The sequence below is a fragment of the Penicillium maclennaniae genome (assembly GCF_028827695.1).
Source record: "Penicillium maclennaniae strain IBT 15551 chromosome Unknown utg000006l:1.0-2513246.0:1.0-2515036.0, whole genome shotgun sequence".
NCBI classification, from domain to species: Eukaryota; Fungi; Ascomycota; class Eurotiomycetes; order Eurotiales; family Aspergillaceae; genus Penicillium; species Penicillium maclennaniae.
Window position 1 is genome coordinate 1018356 of NW_026623218.1, and position 19726 is coordinate 1038081.

Sequence of the window (19726 nt, forward strand, 5' to 3'; positions counted from 1 at the left end):
TCTAAATGGAGCAGCATGCATATATCTAGATTACGGCGCATCTACAAGGAAACAATGAAAGCACCCGTCAGAGGACAGGATAAGTCGGCGGCGTTCGAAATGAGAAAGGCTATTATACAAAAAGACATCGTCCATATCCCACGCCTAAACTCCGATACGTGAAGGTTTTCCTGACATTGAAGCCACAGCCTGTCCATGGGAATAGTTTATTGCTTTGCACGCTGATGAATGTGTCGGATCTGATCCTCGATATTCATGCTTTGAGGCAGAGGTACGCCGCCGGGCCCCATCGCGGGACCAGGCTGCACGGGACTGTCGGTAGCCATGCGCTTGCGACGATCTTCTTCGGGGTCGAGAGGAGTAAGGGACGAGTCGAAGACGTCGCTTCTTTGGCTGGCGAGGCGCTTGAGGTTGTTGACCACGTCCACAGTTGACAGGTTGGTTGTGGCGCTGCGGGACTCCGCTTTGGCACGCTGCTCTTTCCATCGCGGGTCCAGGAGCTCGATACGCATGTGCTGGTCCAGCTCGGCGACGGGGATTTGTTGGTGGCAGTTCGGACAGAGAGCTGTTGCACCGGCGGCTTGGGCACGACGAGCCTGCGCGCGGGGAACGTAGTCTGAGCGGATGCGCATTGGTGGTTGGCCCGGGCGCCGGGGATGGGGGACTCGACGCGAGCCTGGGCTGCCTCAGGTTGCGGGGGGGTATTGCATATTGTAGTCCGCGCTTGGGGGGGCGTAAGGGCCTTGAGGTTGGGCCGGGTAGGGAGAGGTAGAGGGCACGGCGGATTCGGGTTGAACGGGGTAAGGGTTGTAGTAGGTAGGGTTATCGAGATCGGTGGGCATCGCCTCTTCGATGCGGAGGGGGTTGAGAGACATGGCGGCTTTTTGCTCAAGGGAGGCGGACTGCAGGTCCGCAAGTGAGGTCGGCGGTGGGAGGTCGGACTGGTCGTCGACTTCGGTGAACATGACGGTCTCGACGACCACAAAATCGTGCCAGTCGATCTGCGCATACTCGATACGCTCCTGTTCCTCCAGCTCTTCCTTCTTCTGCTTCTGCTGTTCTTGGAACTTCACCCACTCGGCGCGCTGTGTGGCGCGCTCCATGATATGATATTTATTTCGCACATTCTGCTCAAGTTCGGCAATTCTTTTCTGCTCAGTAGTGGCAGCGTCAATGCCTTCGGATCGCAACAGAATGGTGTACTGGTCGACCAGTCGGGTGAAGAATTGGTAGAGACTGTGCTGGGGACGAAGGAACTCGAACTGGTAGTTTCTAGCCTCGCGCTGCGACAGCGCGGTCACGAAAGATTTGCCTCGCTTAGCGACAAACAATGCGGTGAGCTTGACGACCTCTAAATCCTGCGCATTGATGTTGGGCATGCGCGCGGAGAAATGAAACGCGGCGGGTTCGGGCGGTCCCTTGGGCTTTTCAGGTTCGACGGCGGGTGTCGCTTCGCCAGCTCGACCTGCTGAGACGGCAGTACCGCGGCCGTCCTTGATTTCCGTGAGGCGCCATTGGTAAAAGGGCGCGTAGGCATCGCCTGGATTCAAGAAGGAGAATTTAGGATTGCTCTTTTCCTTGTCACGAACACGGTCTAGAGAAAGATGAGATGTTAGCCCCAAGACAGCATCGACGTACAAAGTTGTTCTGACCTTCAAAGATATGACCATTGCGAGCAACGTATCCCGCAGTCTTCTCAACGATCGCTGGAATGCCCGGTTAGCTGGATCCTTGCGCTCAGGGAAGCAGAGATGTACCTCGAATGTCCTTGGGGGGCAGTACCATGCCCTCCGGAGGCTTGGTCATATCCTCCGGCAAGGGAGTGTTACCGTTCGATGTATCCATGGCGGCAATGGGGCTATGACTGGCGCGGCGAGTCTCTTTGGACATGATCTGAGGAATGCGAGGTATCACACTTGCCACACTGACATAATCAAAATTACGTAAGTGTGGCTAGGGCCACGCGGTGGAAGACCGAAGGCGGCCAGATTCCTCAGGTTCTGTATATGTCGACGTTTGCCCGCATTCGTTTCATACTTCGATGTTTCCAGAGAATCAATTGTACAAGAGTAATGTTTCAGATAGAAGACAATACATTCATCTCAAGCATCAAGCTAAACGAACAGCGTCAATGTCATTCTCCATCACAAGCAAGCCCCCAACAGCGAATACAACAAGACTAGTCAGCCGGGGGGGCGGAAATCTAAGGGGCGTTCGAGAGACAAACGTTCCCTCCGCGTCGATCTGGCCTCACCCGCTTTCGTCCATTCGCCCTTTCACTCTGCACTCCCTTTTCCTTTTTCTTCCTGCCCTGTATGGGGTCTTTTCTTTCCATCATCCACGATCTTTAATCCAGAGAAGAGCTGTAGGTTGTCGAGCTGTATCCAACCTGGGAAGCTCTTCAGCTAGTGGCTTCGCCGCTTCCATTCTCCGACTTTGGAATTCCACTCCGCTGAGACTTTTACTTTTAATTTTTCTTTCTTTCGACTCTCCTCTCCTATTTTCCGCACTCACGACTTTCCAATCTCCTGTCGCTCAACCGGAAGACAATGGGCCAACAGTCGAAAGACACGCTGGCCGTCCGGCCCCAGAGCCGCTCGGGCAAGCGTTCGCCCAGTCGCTCGCCGCGACCCAACAATCGCAAGCCCGTACCTGCGAAGTCCTCCAGCTATGCGTCTGATGGGGTGAAAGACTATGATATTCTCAATCTCCCGGCCTCGGATTACAAGCTGCTTACATTGGTGACGCTGATTGCCGCGGCTGTTCGTCTGTTCCGCATCTACCAGCCCACCAGCGTGGTTTTCGATGAAGTCCAGTGCGTCTCAGCGGTGAAATCGAATTGAGAAAACTCGTGGCTAATAAGAAAGTCTTTGTCTAGCTTCGGTGGCTTCGCGTCAAAGTATATTAAAGGAAAATTCTTTATGGATGTGCACCCCCCCGCTCGCCAAACTGCTCATCACGCTGGCTGGCTGGCTGGCCGGCTTCGATGGCGAGTTTGACTTCAAGGATATTGGCAAGGACTACATTGAGCCTGGTGTGCCGTATGTTGCCATGCGCATGCTGCCCGCCATCATGGGTGTCCTGACTGTGTCCATGATGTTTTTGACTCTCAAGGCTACTGGTTGCCGTACTTCGACCGCTGTGATGGGTGCTGGTGTTGTCATCTTTGATAACGCGCTGACCACTCAATCGCGTCTGATCCTCTTGGACTCTCCTCTTATCTTCTTCACTGCTCTTACGGCACTGTCGTTTAACTGCTTCTCGAACCAGCAAGAGCTGGGCCCGTCCCATGCCTTCAAAGGACCTTGGTGGTTCTGGTTGGTTGCCACCGGTCTGTCGCTGGGTGCTACTCTCAGTGTGAAATGGGTTGGCCTTTTCACCATGGCTTGGGTTGGATCCCTCACCATCCTCCAGTTGTGGGTGGTGCTTGGTGACCCGAAGACTGTTACACCGGTATGTGACTCCTCATGACATGAAAGGTCTGAGACTGCTGCTAATTATTCATGTTGCAGCGCATTTGGTTTAAGCACTTCACTGCTCGTGTTTTCTGTTTGATCGTCATTCCTATTGGATTCTATATGGCCATGTTCGCCGTCCACTTCATGTGCTTGGTCAACCCTGGTGAGGGTGATGGCTTCATGTCTTCCGAGTTCCAGGCGACACTAAACTCCAAGGGCATGCAGGATGTTGCTGCCGATGTTGCATTTGGTTCCCGAGTTAGCCTTCGTCATCACAACACCCAGGGTGGCTACTTGCACTCCCACAATCACATGTACCCCACTGGCAGCAAGCAGCAGCAGGTCACTCTCTACCCCCACAAGGATGAGAACAACATTTTCATTATGGAGAACCAGACTCAGCCGCTGGGTCCCTACGGAGAAATTGAGGGCCCATTCGCTTGGGACAATCTGACTACCAGCAACATCGAAGATGGATCTGTCATTCGCCTCTACCACCAGATCACCCATCGTCGCATTCATTCCCACGATGAGCGCCCTCCGGTGACCGAGGCTGACTGGCAGTTTGAGGTCTCTGCCTACGGTTATGAGGGTTTCCCTGGTGATGCCAACGATCTGTTCAAGGTTGAGATTGTCAAGTCTATGTCAGACGGCGCGGAGGCCAAGAAGCACCTCCGCACTATCCAAACCAAGTTCAGGCTAGTTCATGTAATGACTGGTTGTGTTCTGTTCTCTCACAAGGTCAAGCTTCCAGACTGGGCTTGGGAACAGCAGGAAGTCACATGTGCTAAGGGAGGTACTCTTCCTAACAGCATCTGGTACATTGAAGACAACACCCACCCGGCGATGCCCGCAGATGCCGAAAAGGTCAACTACCGTAACCCAGGCTTCTTGGGTAAGTTCTGGGAGTTGCAGAAGGTAATGTGGACAACCAACGCTGGTCTTGTTGAGTCTCACGCTTGGGATTCTCGTCCGCCTTCCTGGCCCACTCTTCTCCGGGGTATCAACTTCTGGGGCGCCGAGCACCGCCAGGTCTACCTCCTGGGTAACCCGCTCATCTGGTGGACTTCTACCCTAGCCGTCGCTATCTACGTTGTTTTCAAAGGCATTGCGGTCTTGCGCTGGCAGCGAAGCTGCAATGACTACAATCACGTCTCTTTCAAGCGTTTCGACTATGAAGTCGGCACCAGTGTCCTTGGGTGGGCCTTCCACTACTTCCCCTTCTTCCTCATGGCTCGTCAGCTCTTCCTGCACCACTACCTCCCTGCCCTCTACTTCGCTATCTTGGTGTTTTGCCAACAAGTTGATTTTGTCACCAACCGTATCAAGTGCCTTGGTCTCGCCTCGAAGCCGGCGATTGGCAAGGTCTTTATGACGGTATTCCTGCTGCTCAGCATTGTGGTTTTCACTCTTTACTCTCCACTCGTCTATGGCAATCCCTGGACTCAGGGTGCTTGCGAGAGAGTGAAGCTGCTTAGCACATGGGATTTCGACTGTAACACATTCCACACCGACGTAAGTGTTCCAGAGTGGAAGCCTCCACGCCGAGGATATTGAGAGAATCAAGATCCCCAAGGCTGATACATTCTGAAACAGTTGAGCCAATATGTCACTTCCATCGAGTCTCCCATCGCCGTTCCAACCACCCCACCCGCCGCGGCTCCTCCCGTCAAGCAACAGCAACAGCAGCCTAACGAACCCGCCCAGGAGCAGTCGGAACCGGCAGCCGTGACTGAGCCCAAAATGTCCGGCTCTATGGCTCGCGTCGAGTACCGTGACCAGCACGGTAACATCCTGCCCGATGATCTTGTGGCCTCCCTCCGCGCAGATGGCAAGGTCAAATTCGAGACTCGCTATGAATCCCTGGCCAGCCACGAGAACGCCCACGAGGTGCCTATCGTCGATGGCAAGCCTGTGTTCCCTGAGCCTCCGGCCCAAGCCCCGGCTCCTCCTCACCCAGATGTCGAGGGCCAGAACCCCGAGACTGGTAGCTACCCTGAGGACTCAATTGCACCAGAGCGCCCTGCCTCCGTTGCGGAGGGTAACACCCGCTCCGCTGAGGAATCCAAGCCTCCTCAGGCGAAGCCCGCGAGTGAAGGTAATGAAGCTACTCAGGGTGTCGAATGATTGATTTGGAGAGTAGATTAGATTGATGGGGACAAGAAAACTTCACACCATGTATCATGAAACTTATAGTTATTTCCTTCCCAGTGATTAGTTGATTCATTAGTCACCGAATGTGCATGAGCGTTCTGATTGACTTTTTGCATGTACTGTAGTGGCATGTTTATCCTAGCAGACATGTGTACCGAAGATAGTTTCCATCCCCGAAATCACCCGACGCCATGGTACCACGAGGTCTACTTCATAAAGAAGACTATTGGAAACATAAGAAAAGAGGCTGATTCCCAATTGACTCTTTATCTGAACACTATGCACAAATCTGGTAACCGCAAAGTCCAGGCACTACTAGTAATCACCTTACCACATTTCTAGTATACAGCAGCCGACCGCACATTTTGACGTGAGGCAAGCTCGCACCGTAGCTTAAAATGCTCATCCTGAACCGTTTAGTAGTCCCACTCCTCCTTGCCGTACTTGTTGAACTTCTCGTGGAGGTCCTGCATCAAATGGTTAGCGAAATTGTCATCGAGGACGATCTTGCCACTAATCTGTCTCTATTTGATACTGTCGTCTATTTAAACAGGGCAAATGAAGCAGCGTGAAACGAGAGGCGGCGTGGCATAATCGCCATAGGGGACTGCAAATGCCTACCTCGGGCAAAGTGACATTGGGGACAATGACAGTGTTCATGGCGCTAGGGGCGGCGCGGAGGGGCTGGTTCTTGTCGCCGTGAGGGTGATACTGGTACTTGTACATCTTGCCATCCTCAGAAGTGGCGTGCCAAGGCATGGCGGAATCGCCGATGCGGACGTTGGACTCGGAGCTCACGGAGGTGGGCTTGGTGCCGAAGTACCTATAGATCGGAAAAGACAAAGTCAGCCAATTGCTCTCTGGAAAGCGATTCAGGTGTATAGTTTGTGCCCAGCTTCCTCGACCTGTCAGGTTATCTCAAGCGAGGCGTGGCGAGCATGTCATGACAAGCATGAAACCGGGTATGCATCGAGAGGGGGATATTCACCAGCCAGCGATTCCGAGGGCACCGGACATGACACCAAGCAGAACCTATGTAGCTAATTTTAGCCTGTGTGGTCTGAGAACGGTCAATGGCGGACGCGAAGCCGTACGTAGAGCTCGGGGTCCCTCTTGGGGGCCTTGTCGAGACCGGCCTCCTCGACCTTGGAGGACATGAAGCGGCGCGGAGGAGCGCGGAAGATGGGCTGGCGAGCCAGAGCCCGGCGGGAAGCCATAGCAGCAATCGAAGACATAGTGGCAGCGGGAGTGCGTGGAGATGGGGTGTGAGGTCGGGAACGAGGTGGTGTGGGAGAATCGTGAGCATCGAATGATGTTGCCGGTCATGTGATCAGCTGACTCAGGGCCGCTTCGGGTGATCTCATTTGATGCGCGACTTGTTCACCCGGTGGTTCAATGCTAGCTCAACCGAGTTGACTCCTTCATTTTGCTGTTGTCCAAAGGACGGTGATGTAATTGGACTTACATCCTTGTGTTTCAATTCGGTGAATATATCTTCAAAAAGGTGCGTGCTCAGTGAGCTCTTTTCACTCTTCGTCACAAGGGGCTCCATCTAGGATCTGCTTCCCCTCGGATTTCTAACACGCGTGGTGGACGGATGCGCAAAACCCCCTAGATTCGATGCTGATGATTCAATAGCGCATTGGATGATTTGATCCCGTCTCTCCTTACATCACCTCCGTGACAGTCACTCTTTACCTCGCTATATCGCCCGTCTGCGATTCCCTCAGCCCACGGAGCTCCTTCGCATCGCCTGTTACAGCTCTCCCATCCTCATACCTGCAGAACATCATGAAAGCGCGTGCTACGTTCTAGCAAACTCTAATATCATTCCTTCTAGAACCATGGCAAATTCTGCAGACCGCCCGGACATTAGCGAAACCACCTCCCAGAACCAAAACCGAACCCAGCAACATGTCTTGGGTATTCCACGACCTCCCTCGGTGGGCGGAATCTCTTCCCGAGTAACGGATATGGCTTCAGAAGATGGCGAGCGAACGCAATCTTTCGCGTCACCTCCGTCGTCGGTCCAGCAGCGTCCCACTGCCTCACAACGAGGCCCGCCCCCAACGAGAAACTCAATGGCTGCATCTAGCCAAGGCAGACCAGGAAGCTCAAACAGTCGACTGAGCAGGAGCCATATTCCGTCCTTGACTGCTCAAGGATTTTTCCGGCCGATGAGCTCGCAACGACTGCAGGCGCATCGAGGCACGCGCCCCATGACGAAGGGAACTGTGTCGTCCACGGATGAGTGGGCGGACCAAAATAGTCAGAACCGGAGGAGTATCATCTCCAACAGTACTTTCCAGGCGGGATCAGTCCCTGCAGAGGCTGAAGTACCTCCTCCGTCGCGAGGCACGGAGTTTACAGATCCCATCATCACTGATCGCAACACGTCCAATGCAAGTCCCACGGGCCACACAACGATCAGAAGCCTGGGGGAAAGTGTTAAGCTTCTCCGAGACCGAGACCAACAGAATAAGCCGCGTCCTACCCACCTGAACCTCGGCGCAAACTATGGTCATTCGGGACAAGATATCCAAGCGCCACCCAAGTCACCGCTCTCATTTTTGTCATTGCGGAATGGTACCACAGCACACAAAAGTCATGATCATCGAGGACATGATCGGCTGTCCTCAGCAAATTCGTCTCCTGGACCCATGGACGTCAAGAAACCCGGATTACCTAAAGGTAGATTGGGTAAGAATTGGGAATACTTTATTGGTAATACTCTATTTTGTGGTGGTGGACGGTTTCAGAACTCGAGGGATAAGCCCGTGAACATTGCTACGGGATTTCTGGTTGTTCTTCCTTCGGCGCTGTTCTTTGCATTCTCGGCTCCATGGTTATGGCATAATATCTCCCCTGCCATTCCCATTTGTTTCGCATACGTTTTCTACATCTGTTTCTCCTCGTTCGTGCATGCGTCTGTTGTCGACCCGGGCATTATGCCACGAAACGCGCATTCGTTGCCCCCTACACATCCAAGAGAAGACCCATTGTCACTTGGTCCTCCCACAAATGACTGGGTCATGGTCAAGCTGGCTACTTCCGAAGTGGCCGCTATGGATGTGCCGGTGAAATACTGCAAAACTTGTAGTATTTGGCGACCTCCGCGCTGCTACCACTGTCGGGTGTGTGACAACTGCGTCGAGACACTTGATCACCACTGCGTCTGGCTCAATAACTGTGTCGGGCGTCGCAATTACCGCTATTTCTTTGCCTTTGTGAGCTCATGCACTATTTTGGCGCTGTTCTTGATTGGTGCTAGTCTGGCGCATATTCTGGTGTACATGGCGCGTGAGAATGTCTCTTTTGGAGCCGCTATTTCGAAGTGGCGCGTCCCTTGGGCCATGGTCATCTACGGTATTGTCGCTGTGCCGTACCCGACATCGCTTATGGTTTACCATATGTTCTTGATGGGCCGAGGGGAGACCACTCGAGAATACCTCAATTCGCACAAGTTCAACAAGGCAGATCGCCATCGGCCATTCACCCAGGGGAACGTCCTCAAGAACTGGATAACCGTTGTGGGACGTCCTCGACCTCCTACCTACCTGCAGTTCAAAAAACCTTACGAAGAGGGCGATCAGCGCTTTGCTATGCAAAAGCGCAAGTATCTCGTCCATGATGAGGAATCGCAAGTAGGGATTGAGATGCAACACGTTGGTTCGCAACAACAGGAGTAAACACAACTACCCCAAAAACGACTTGTTTTTTGGTTGTTTTTAATCCCTTGCTACGATTCATTCAGACGAAGATACGACACTTTATTTCTAATCAGATACCTGACCTTTTCATTCGGGATCATTGCCCGTCTTATGGTTTTCTAATTACTCTACGCAACTTTCCTACGCTTAATCCGGTGATATTACCTACTCGTGACGCTTGACCAGGATCTCCTCCTGCTCTCCCCAACGTCAGGCATTTCCTTTGTGATCTTTCTTTCGTCCAGGTCCATTCTTACGATTATCCCAGTCGCAGCGACTATCCTACTTCCTATTCATCCTTTTCTTCCTTATCTTCTTTCGCTTGGCCTGTATTCCGGAGATTTGCACATTACTCTACATAGAGACTACTACCGGATGGTTCAATACCCTGTATAATTCTGGTCAGAATAGAACCTAATCCCAATATACTGAAACGCGTAGAAATCGGACTGCTTCTGCGCGGGCCGAGCAAGATCTGAAATAAAGCATTCCATCAATGATTGTCCAGTCCCTAAATCCCTTCCTCCCTTGATTGACTTATTTCCCCGCAGCTAATTTGGCTCACCGCGAAGTTCTGCCTCTGGGCTAGGAAAGTGTTGATGTTGCACGCGTCAGACATCCCCATCGGCCTAAATTGATAAGAGGCGCGCGGCTGCTGATCCTCCTCTTTCCACACCCCTGATACTCGATATCCTTGATATTCCCCGACTCTGCACCTGCCCCCCCAAAGCTCTTTTCTCAAGGGCGGGTCGTCCTTTCTCCTTGGCCCTTAAATGGCGCGCCGTGCCTCCCGCCTTTCCGCGGCCACAACTCCCGCGCTCGTCTCTGCACACGAGACACTCGACGATATGAGCCTTGACGTCCCTGAACAGCTCCTCACGCCTGAGGCCAGTCGCTCTGAAACATCCAGCAACAATGAAAACGCGTCCACGGAAGAAAAACCCGCCACACGGCGCCGTTCAACTCGGGTAGCGCGCGTATCGTTAGTCGCTGACACCCCGGATATTGCACCCGAGAAAGAGGAGACGTCGGCCTCCTCCAGCCAGGCCTATGTTGATAGCCTTGCCAAGGCGAAGCGCACGCGCTCTTCGCTACGGCATAGTCTTGCCGTGATGGACTCTTCTCTGTTCAAGGGCACTGCAGATGATACCATGACGGATAACCATTCAATGGCCCCGGACACCCCAGTTTCGAAATCCTCACAGGAGACCCCTTCGGAGGATATGGCTACCTCACTTCAGCAACGCAACCTACGAAAGCGCGTGGAGAAGGCACTGGATGAGGATGAAGGAACTCCCAAGGCTAAGAGTAGTTCCCGCGGCTCAAGACGATCAACTCGTCTCAGTATCGTGAAAAAAAACATCAGATCTTTTGGACCGAGCGAATAGTGTTTTGGGAAAGCGCTCGAGAAATCGGAGTGAAAAGGGAAAGGAACTGGGTCGACGCGCCAGCCTTCGATCTCGAAATGTCGTGCTTGACAAGTCGGACGCCGCTCCTCCGCCTGCTGAGCCTGCATCAAAGAAGCGTCGAGTTTCAGAAAGCGACCTGTCCAGGCTGAAGGCGCAGGAAGCGAGCCCTTCTGAAGAACCAACAGCCCCGGCTGTGAAGCAGTACAAACCCAAGCGCTGGCTACCACACGGATTGTATACTGGACAGGAACCGACCGATGCACCCCCGAAACAGCGTCGAAGCAAGACTTCTGCCAAAGCGAGCGGCATTCCCCAACAGCGAAAACTTATGCCGATGCCAATGTTTGCTGGGGCACGTATGATTCAAAACGGCCGCAATTACCAGGTTCCGTTCGATATCTTCTCGCCTCTTCCGCCTGGTCAACCCAAGCCGGATGAATGGCGCAAAACTAACAAGAGTGAGTCGATATTTCCTTTGGATGATAGATTGTTAAGACTAACAAGGATCAGACGTTTTCATTGGCGATGCCTCTAGTGAATGGAGAGCGAACAAGAAGCTGGAGCTTTCTACCTGCATGTGCGAAGAAGAGACTGGCTGCGATGAAGACTGTCAGAATCGCTATATGTTCTACGAATGTGACAGTGGTAACTGCAGACTGGGTCCGGAATGCGGTAATCGAAACTTCTCTGAGCTTAAGCAGCGCACCAAGGCTGGCGGCAAGTACAATGTTGGAGTCGAGGTGATTAAAACTGTGGATCGTGGATACGGTGTCCGCAGCAACCGCACATTCGAGCCTAACCAGATCATTGTTGAGTATACTGGTGAGATTATCACACAGATCGAGTGTGAGAGGAGAATGAGATCGGTGTACAAGAATAACGAAGTGAGTAGCTCCGGACGCATGACTTCTGGTGATTATTGACTCTGGGGCAGTGCTACTATCTGATGTACTTTGATCAAAACATGATCATTGACGCCACTCGAGGATCCATTGCTCGCTTTGTCAACCATTCGTGTGAACCTAATTGCCGTATGGAGAAGTGGACTGTTGCTGGGAAGCCGCGCATGGCCCTTTTTGCCGGAGAAAACGGCATCATGACTGGACAAGAGCTAAGCTACGACTACAACTTCAAGTGGGTCTCTTTGACAGATCCCATTCCTTCGGACAAACTGACAATACAATCAGCCCGTATTCGAGCAAAAACGTCCAGCAGTGTCGTTGTGGAGCGGAGAATTGCCGAGGGATTCTTGGCCCTCGTCCAAAGGATAAGGATCAACGTCCCAAGATTGTGGAGGAAAAGAAGGTTGTGAACAAAAACAAAAAGATGACCGGCACCAAGCGAAAACTTGCAGATGAAGATGAGAGTACTAACGCCCGAGGAGGAAAGAAGCGCAAGATGATCACGCCTAAGTCAATCAAGGCTAGCGTCAAGAAAGTCATAACCAAGGCTACCACTGCGCGTGGAAAGGCGGTTGCAAAGAAGGCAGCCACCACTGGTCGAGGCAGGACTGTCTCCAAGCAGGGCATCAAACTGCCCAAGGTGAAAACAGCCGCCAGGGTTAAGGCTGCTATTCGAGGACCTCGACGAAAGGCAGAAACTGCAAAGGCTAAACCAACCTCCTCTGCCAAGAACTCGCCCCTCAAGCGGCCATCAGCTGAGACCAAAAAGCAGATTCTTGCTGCTGCCGCCAAAGGCTCCAGGTCACAGGCTGAAAAGTCACCCGCCAAATCTCCTGCAAAGTCGCCCGGAAAGCCTAGTCGGAAGCCTGGGCCTAAACCTGGTTCTCGTAAAGCACCTATGAAGAGCCCTGTCAAGGCTCGGATGCCATTCAAGGAAAAGGGCATCGTGGCGGCGTCCAGTTCCGCTAAGGCAAAGACTGCCAAAGGCAAGGGTCTGGGTGCGAGTGTGCGAAACGCAGCGAAGACCATGATGCGCGGCGTCAAAGGAATGAAGAAATGAAACTAGAAAAATTCTCAATTAGGTCTACCGGCATGAGTCAAACGACGCGTTGTCTAACAGCGAGTCTTGCACTCGCAATTGGATCCCCGCCGCTCGACGATCCAGCTCAACACAATACATCAGCCAGCCAGTGACCGAAGATCATGTTCCATTGGTCATGCTGATCTTCTTTTCTTCTTTTGGACTCTCACTTCCAATTCCCGATCTCAATTAACTGGAGAAATTGGGTTTTTTTGCTGTCAGGTTATGCAACAACCTCGAACAACTCAAGCCAGCAATTGTCATTGTTTCACCCTTTTAATATTCCCAATTCAATTGTTGACCAATTTTGCCTCTGACTCGAATCCGAGCATTGTTTTGACAACCCCAATGTTTTACACTGTTCATCCAATTACCCTGCAAAGCGTCTGAACACGCCTGCATTACCTGTTCTATTCCTCTCTACTTGGCACCCCTGGCGGCGTTCTCATTCAATGCTCTTTTCCCCTTCAACTGGTCTTTCGGCTTGATGTTTCATTTATTTCTCTGTTCAATTCATCCCAACCCCTTTGCTATTTTGTCCATTATTTCATTGAATTACATGCGCCATGGTCATGAATGGAATTTGCACGGGTTGGTACGGCTGGCAAGGTGCTGCTGCTTTTGTGTGTCTGGCCTGTGTGTAGCCAGGGTAGAAACATCAAATTCAACATGTTTACGCTGACAACTCTCCGGTCACGGTTCTATGTAACAATCCAGGGCAAGCAGTGAACGCCCCACAGATCCAACACGATGATATCCTTAATGGAAGCTAATGCATCAAACTGTTCGCCGTACGGATATGCGTCGGGATATAAGTATGACACGTATTCTCCTCCAATCTCAAGTGTATGCGAATCTCGCTATCACCGGATGAAATCTATATTACAGGCTATATTTGGACTTGGATGATCGGATATTCAGATAAAATAAGCGCATGACCGAAAATGAAGCTTGATAATCCAAGTATGCTACAGCCTAAGAATGCAATTATGGCATAAAATATTGTAAATCAAATCCATTCCCCCTCATGAGGGTTTACAGGAAAGACAACCATAGGGACTCCTTTGCTCCGGCCAACCAAATGAGCACGCGTACATACATCGTGTAAGAAAAGATGAATGGCAGGGATGTGTTCCATTCGTTATACAATTGAGCTGCAGATACATTCCGCTAAGGCTAATTATGCGGGTTCTGCGAGAGGAGCCTCGGGCTCATCCTGATTCTCCTCTGGTGCAGACTCTGCTTGTGTGGGTTCAGGGACGGGAGATGCTTCCTGCTCGACTGGGGGCGCTGTCGTCTCTGGCTCGGTCTCAGTAGGGGCTGCATCTTCGGTGCCGAGAACGGGCTCCGGAGCAGATTTAATAGGGTCAGTCGCGGTAGACTGAGGTTCAGATGTTAAGTCGGGATCATGAGCTGTGACCGGCTCGGAGTGTGGTGCATCATCCATTTCCACATCTCGTTGAGCTTCAGAGACGACAGAGTCCGCCTCAGGACCTGCGCCCAGGCCTTCGGCTGCCACCGGAGCCGACGCACTTGAGGTTTCTTGCGCCTGTACCTCGGGCTGGGCCGACTCATTGTCAGTGGGCTTAGTTTCCATTGTTTCTTCAGATGCTTTTGTCGCGTGCAAAGGCCCTTCCTCTTTTGTGGGCTCTAATGTTTCATTGACGGGATTCTCGGGATCGACAGATGGAGGAGCCAAGGTAGTCTCATCAGGGCCCTCGTTTTGGGCCTCAACCTTGACTTCACTGGTTGCCGGTTGAGAGGCCTGTTGAGCGGGAGTCACACTTGCTAAAGGCTCCGCCGCGCTGTCTGTAGCAGGAACCGAAACCTGCCCAGGAGCTTCAATTTCTTCTTTTGGCGCTACATCGCCGGTAGACTCTGTTGTGGCTGAGACAGACTGTTCAGCAGTGGGCTTTTCACTCTCTTGCGTAGGCAGTCCCGGTGTCTCAGAGGCAGAGGTAGGGGCATCCGCATCAGTCCGGGGGGGTTTCTGTAGCAGCTGCCGGTGGCTGCGAAGGCGATTCTTCCTGAGCAGCCTCAGCAGACGGCGCTTCAGGAGCCGCCTCTGTCATATCGACGTCTTGTGATTCCGCTGGGGTATCGGCGGAAGGTTGGGGGGTAGATTCGGTCACAGATTGACCACCAGGAGTCTCGGGAGACTTCGCGTCCAACATGGACTCGTCTCCCTCGTCGCTTTCGTCACCATCTTCGCCATCCTCATCATCATCGTCTTGACCAGACTGGTCAACCGACATCTGGGAGTCCTGACCTTCTCCTGAAGCAGGAGTACCACCCTCAGCGCCAGAAGCAACACTGTGCACTGTAGACGCATCGGCACCTTCTCCGGGAGCAAACATAACCTTCTTCTTGCGACCTTTACCAATTCCTTTGCCCTTTCGCTTGGGGGGAGGCGGTCGTCGCTTCGGGGGTTCCATCACAGCAGCTGAACCAGCCTCTGCAACAACGACACCCTCCGAATTTACAATCCCAACGCCCTCCACGACGGTCCCGGGAGCAGGTGTCTCGGGCTTCACGGGAACAGAACTCTGCTCTGCAAGAGTTTGAACATCCCCAGTAACCTCTCCCTCAATGCGATGCCCCTTGGGCACCCATGCCTCATAGATAGAGATATTGCCAGTCTCCGGGTCGATCTTCTTAAACTTGGTTCTTCTCATAGGCAGAGATCCCGAGCTTCCGTCGACCGAAGCACCGCCATAGAGCGACAACAATCCAGGACGTCTCTTAGCAAGGAACTCCACCTCCGGCGGCTCCATGTGCTTGGGAAGAGTTAGCCACTTGCGACTGGTGAAACTGCGGTCCATCTGGACAGCGCCCGTGTTTTGGTCGTCGGTTTTATTCTGGTCATTTTCCTGCTTTTCGGCGGCTGTAGTGTTCTGGCGAATATAGATACATCCTGCACGAGCAGCGCGCAACAATGCTTTGCTCACCGCAGGCAAGAGGTCGCTGTCGCGCGGCATTGGCAGCTCCGGGAGAACTGGGCCCCCGGGGCCTTGGACACCGAAGTCCGAGTCATCGACGGCCTTGGGTGCTTGGGAGTAGGTGTGTGGTTGTTTCGACCAGCGGCGGACAGGCAAACCTTCGAAGACGTCGTGGTCGATCTGGCCCGTTCGGGTGCGGTTAGGGCCGTCAAGGTGTCGCCCCGAGCGCGAGGACCTGAACTGTGAAGATTGTTAGTGATGAAGCTCTTCAATTGAGGGTGATCTTTCTTCAGTATCCGCGGACCCGGGGTAGCGGGTCGAGACTGGGATAAGGCGCGCGAATTGCAGGCGCAAGGTGAGACGTACAGTCGATGGCATGGTGAGCAACCCTGTGGTCCTTTCCACCCAAAGACACCAGACTTTAAGCGCTCAACGTGACCGGAGGAAAGGGTGCGAAAGCTGGGTGGAGTGGGGAGCTGGAGTGGATGGGCGGAGCGTAGCGTTGTTCCCGTCGCGTTGCGATGGCGCAGGATCGTAGGGAGCATCACGTGATGTACAGACAGCTGCATAGTGAGTCTCTCAATCAAAGATACAAACTGATATTATGAGATCTTGCAATTCGTGATAGAGCAGAGAGGATATTTCTATTGTGATATTCAGGGAGAGATGGTATTGCCTGTGGCTGTGCTCGCACTATAATACAGAAGAAAAGAATCCAGGCCAATCGCGCAGGTAACCATTGACTTGTCGAGTACTCAAATCAACGCGATGAAACAATCGCATTTCTTGCCATTTGTGAAATTTTCGCCGATTAGTCCCAACTAAGATAGGTCAGCGACCGGATTTTAGGATATACGGGATGATAGCCTATACGTACCCGGTGTCCTTCTGGCGAACGATGTTACCACGGTCGCCTGTCTCCTTTCCCTAGGACATTATTAGTTGACCTGTACAGGTATCCGCACGTTTCGGTACTGCTTACGCTCTTCTGACCCTCCACCACCAACTTGTCGAGTTGGTAGAATTGGCTGATGACGGTTTGCCTCTGCGATCATTGTTAGCTTCATGTTCTGGTGCGCCCGGGAAGGTCACAGGAAGGTTTCTGAAGCAATGCAAGGCATGTTGAGATATGGTTTCCTCAGATGTGCAGGGATGGTGTGAACCGTAGCCGATGCGAATTCACCCCCATTCAGTGAACCAGTCTCAACCGCGCCTCGATAAATCTTGACTCACCTTCAACAGACGCAGATCCTGAAGTCCAGCCTGGATCAACTCCTGTATCCGACGCTCCTCCGACTCATTTTGATGCTCACGGAAGGAGTCTCTCGTCTTGCGAAGGGCATATTCACGGAAGTTGTAGTTGGCGAACTGGGATGATTGGCGCAGCAGGAACGGAACTACACAAAAGTGAAGTTAGTAGACGGTGACAACATAAATGGAGGCTTTAGATGTTGATCAACCCCGATAAACCGTTCCCCGAGATCACTTACCAAAGACCGGGCCTGGAAGGCGGTATCGCGGTGCAAAGATGCAACAGACATGGTGAGGTGGCGGGGAAAGTGTAAAGAGATGTAAGGTCAATCGAGTGCGCTCTCCGAAGAATACAGAAACCGTCGTATTTCGCAAGGCGTCGCGCGCAACTGTAGAGATACGACGTAGACGGAGGTGGCGGTTCGGGCTTCCGCTCAGTCACAGGGCGATCTGGGGAAACGAGAGACGCGAACTCGCACGAGAGACGTCACGGGTGATTTCGGTCGCTATTTTCGAGCAAATTTCAACAGCAGATAGTTCGAAGTGGTGATCAGCGAGCAAGTTGGGGGATCCGAGTGAAGCGCAGGGCGGGAAATTCTTTTGCGTTCGGAGACGCCAATGACGGAGTTACCGGGCCGAGCTCCCGCGCTCCACGGTTCTCCGTCTTGCAGAACCCCCACAACATTGACACTTTTCGCTGCAACGCATCAGCCAGACATCAGCTAGGTTCATCCAACTCTACCTGATGGCTCAGATTCCTACGCCACCTGCGTCTCGACCGGGCTCTGAGGCTCCTGAGGCCGAGTTAAAATCCGCGCAAGCCTCCTCAGAGTTGCTTGCTTCATTGGACGCGCTGCTTGAGCAGTATTTACACCTACTTGACCAGCAGCAAAAGCTACAATCGGGACTTTCGAAGCATCTTTCTTCGGTATGAACTTACGTCCACTCAATGGACTCTTGCAAGTTGCTAATGTCGGACTAGGGGTTTCTTGCTCTGGCTCATGCAAACTACACCTGTCCTCCCGGCCGCCGTTATGGCCGTGACTACTACGACGATCGGATGAAGACGAACAAAAAAGTGTATGCGGCTCCAGATGTAGTGGATGATTGTGAAGTCGCTAATGTATGGCGTATAGTACCATTCAAATCGAAAAAGACAAGGGACAAGCCGAGTCTGAGGCCATAGCAGACTCCCAACACGAAGCAGAGAAATCTGGCATCAGCGATCTCCAGTACAAATTTCGAATAGAAACAATTACTAATTGCGACAACGAGGCAAAGACGGACGAGAAGGACGAGAAGGACGAGTCATCCGTGGAAAGCAAATGCACTGCGGCATTGCCACAGGAGGACACCGCGAAGAACAGAAGTAATGCAGCTTCAGCAAACAAGGATTCCGACGTCGTCACCGACACGGATAAACCGGCCGAGGAAGCCAAGAAGCCTCGCAAGAAATTCCGTTCCGACGATCCCATCTACTGGTACGGCATCCTGGTACCACCGTCCCTCCGCAACACTCAGAAATCCTTCACCGAGGGCATACAGAGTCAAGTGGCTGAATTGGCGGGAACCATTGTGGAAATGCGCGCTCTGGAGCAGAGGATCACCCAGCTACGCGCCAATCTTGGGGATCTTCACTGTCAAGAGTGATCGTCAATGACGCTAGGTGGGAGATCAACAGTCACATCGAGCATCTTATACATTATACATCTGTAGTCACATCATCTCATCCCCAATTCCTGAAGGCAATCAATGCAAATTTTGTTTGCCGGCATAATGTAATCCTCCGTGGCGTGACCCGCCCAGATCACAAGGTGGGTAGACCAAGGCCTCCAGGGCCACAGTCACGAACGGTGGATTCGGAGGGCGGCACAGGGGGGCTCCATTTTGCCTCGTGGTAGTATTTATGTCCCGCTCGTATGTTGACGCTCTGTGCTTGTCAGACAAGTGCATTGTCGGACGTACTAGCTGTTCAATTGATTAATATGTTTTACTAGTCTATTGACTCCGACCCGAGGCATATTTCTCCCCGCTCCATTCCACCAGGAGAAATCCCACTGATAACCCCAAATCAACCCTGGACGCAAATTTGGCAGCATCGAGATTGAGACGAAGCTGTGTCGAGTTCAAGGATCCACCGGCATCGAAAGAGTCTCCAAAATCTTCAGTTGTTGTAAGCGAAGGGCCCTCCCTCAATGTGAGACATAGCGTCGGAGACTAACTCCTGGAACGATCCCCACACTAAGCCCCGTCCTCGCGATCTGTCAAAGTGATTCGTGCGCTCGAGCCCGGTTTCCACTTCTTATTCGCCAGGGGTCCCAGCAATTCTGGGCCTTTGTGGTGCCTTTTTTGGTGCAGCGATGTGAAACCCTCCGTTCCCCTGATGATAGGATGCAACGGCGCTTTCTGGGGGGGCTGGCATCGCATCCGTCAGGGCCGACACAGCAGCTCGGGACTGTTCATTGGTTGCCACATGGGAGACTGATCGATTTCCACCCGAGTTCCTGATTCTGGGCTGGATCTTTGCTGGATTCTGGGACTGATGGGTCTCGTGAATGGCCGAGGGGATGAACCGAACGGGAAACAGTCATGAAGGCATCGCAGATTCTAAGAGTCGAAGAGTAGCTCCGGCCGTTGGACCTGGACCTGGGACTCCACCGGGCCCCGTGCACGGGACGGAAAATACGTGAGGTTTTAATCTAGTTCGGGGACTGTGTCAGGCTGGTGCGCCCTCCTTTTCTCTTTCTTTCCTTGTCGCGACTCTCTCTTTCTCGGGGCTTGAGGCTCTTTTCTTTTTTTCTGTCTTTGGTGCTTGGTGCTTG

General features: G+C 52.6%; 8 protein-coding genes across 8 annotated transcripts; 4 read left to right on the forward strand and 4 right to left on the reverse strand.

Annotated features, from left to right (window-relative positions):
- Positions 1-206: 206 nt before the first annotated feature.
- Positions 207-632, reverse strand: N7477_006615 (pre-mRNA splicing factor; the record flags this gene model as incomplete). Its single annotated transcript, XM_056968278.1, has 1 exon — positions 207-632. The coding sequence occupies one exon, from the start codon at positions 630-632 to the stop codon at positions 207-209; it is 426 nt and encodes a 141-aa protein (XP_056821074.1).
- Positions 633-686: 54 nt separating this feature from the next.
- N7477_006616 (SURP domain-containing protein) lies at positions 687-1890 on the reverse strand (the record flags this gene model as incomplete). The annotated part of the gene is made up of 3 exons (XM_056968279.1): positions 687-1594; positions 1653-1706; positions 1758-1890. The coding sequence occupies 3 exons, from the start codon at positions 1888-1890 to the stop codon at positions 687-689; spliced, it is 1095 nt and encodes a 364-aa protein (XP_056821075.1).
- Positions 1891-2549: 659 nt separating this feature from the next.
- On the forward strand, positions 2550-5585 carry pmt1 (protein mannosyltransferase 1; the record flags this gene model as incomplete). The annotated part of the gene is made up of 4 exons (XM_056968280.1): positions 2550-2815; positions 2901-3453; positions 3513-4973; positions 5055-5585. 4 exons carry the CDS (start codon positions 2550-2552, stop codon positions 5583-5585), a joined length of 2811 nt encoding a protein of 936 aa, XP_056821076.1.
- Positions 5586-6028: 443 nt separating this feature from the next.
- N7477_006618 (uncharacterized protein) lies at positions 6029-6847 on the reverse strand (the record flags this gene model as incomplete). The annotated part of the gene is made up of 4 exons (XM_056968281.1): positions 6029-6079; positions 6234-6435; positions 6601-6644; positions 6707-6847. The coding sequence occupies 4 exons, from the start codon at positions 6845-6847 to the stop codon at positions 6029-6031; spliced, it is 438 nt and encodes a 145-aa protein (XP_056821077.1).
- Positions 6848-7456: 609 nt separating this feature from the next.
- On the forward strand, positions 7457-9301 carry erf2 (palmitoyltransferase ERF2; the record flags this gene model as incomplete). Its single annotated transcript, XM_056968282.1, has 1 exon — positions 7457-9301. The coding sequence occupies one exon, from the start codon at positions 7457-7459 to the stop codon at positions 9299-9301; it is 1845 nt and encodes a 614-aa protein (XP_056821078.1).
- A 794-nt stretch (positions 9302-10095) lies between these two features.
- N7477_006620 (putative histone-lysine N-methyltransferase (Ash1)) lies at positions 10096-12693 on the forward strand (the record flags this gene model as incomplete). Its single annotated transcript, XM_056968283.1, has 5 exons — positions 10096-10630; positions 10689-11189; positions 11242-11615; positions 11666-11865; positions 11919-12693. 5 exons carry the CDS (start codon positions 10096-10098, stop codon positions 12691-12693), a joined length of 2385 nt encoding a protein of 794 aa, XP_056821079.1.
- Positions 12694-13894: 1201 nt separating this feature from the next.
- Positions 13895-17194, reverse strand: N7477_006621 (uncharacterized protein; the record flags this gene model as incomplete). Its single annotated transcript, XM_056968284.1, has 7 exons — positions 13895-14723; positions 14761-15893; positions 15958-16072; positions 16531-16580; positions 16636-16698; positions 16887-17021; positions 17144-17194. 7 exons carry the CDS (start codon positions 17192-17194, stop codon positions 13895-13897), a joined length of 2376 nt encoding a protein of 791 aa, XP_056821080.1.
- Positions 17195-17649: 455 nt separating this feature from the next.
- On the forward strand, positions 17650-18554 carry N7477_006622 (uncharacterized protein; the record flags this gene model as incomplete). The annotated part of the gene is made up of 3 exons (XM_056968285.1): positions 17650-17832; positions 17887-17984; positions 18041-18554. The coding sequence occupies 3 exons, from the start codon at positions 17650-17652 to the stop codon at positions 18552-18554; spliced, it is 795 nt and encodes a 264-aa protein (XP_056821081.1).
- Between the last annotated feature and the right edge of the window lie 1172 nt (positions 18555-19726).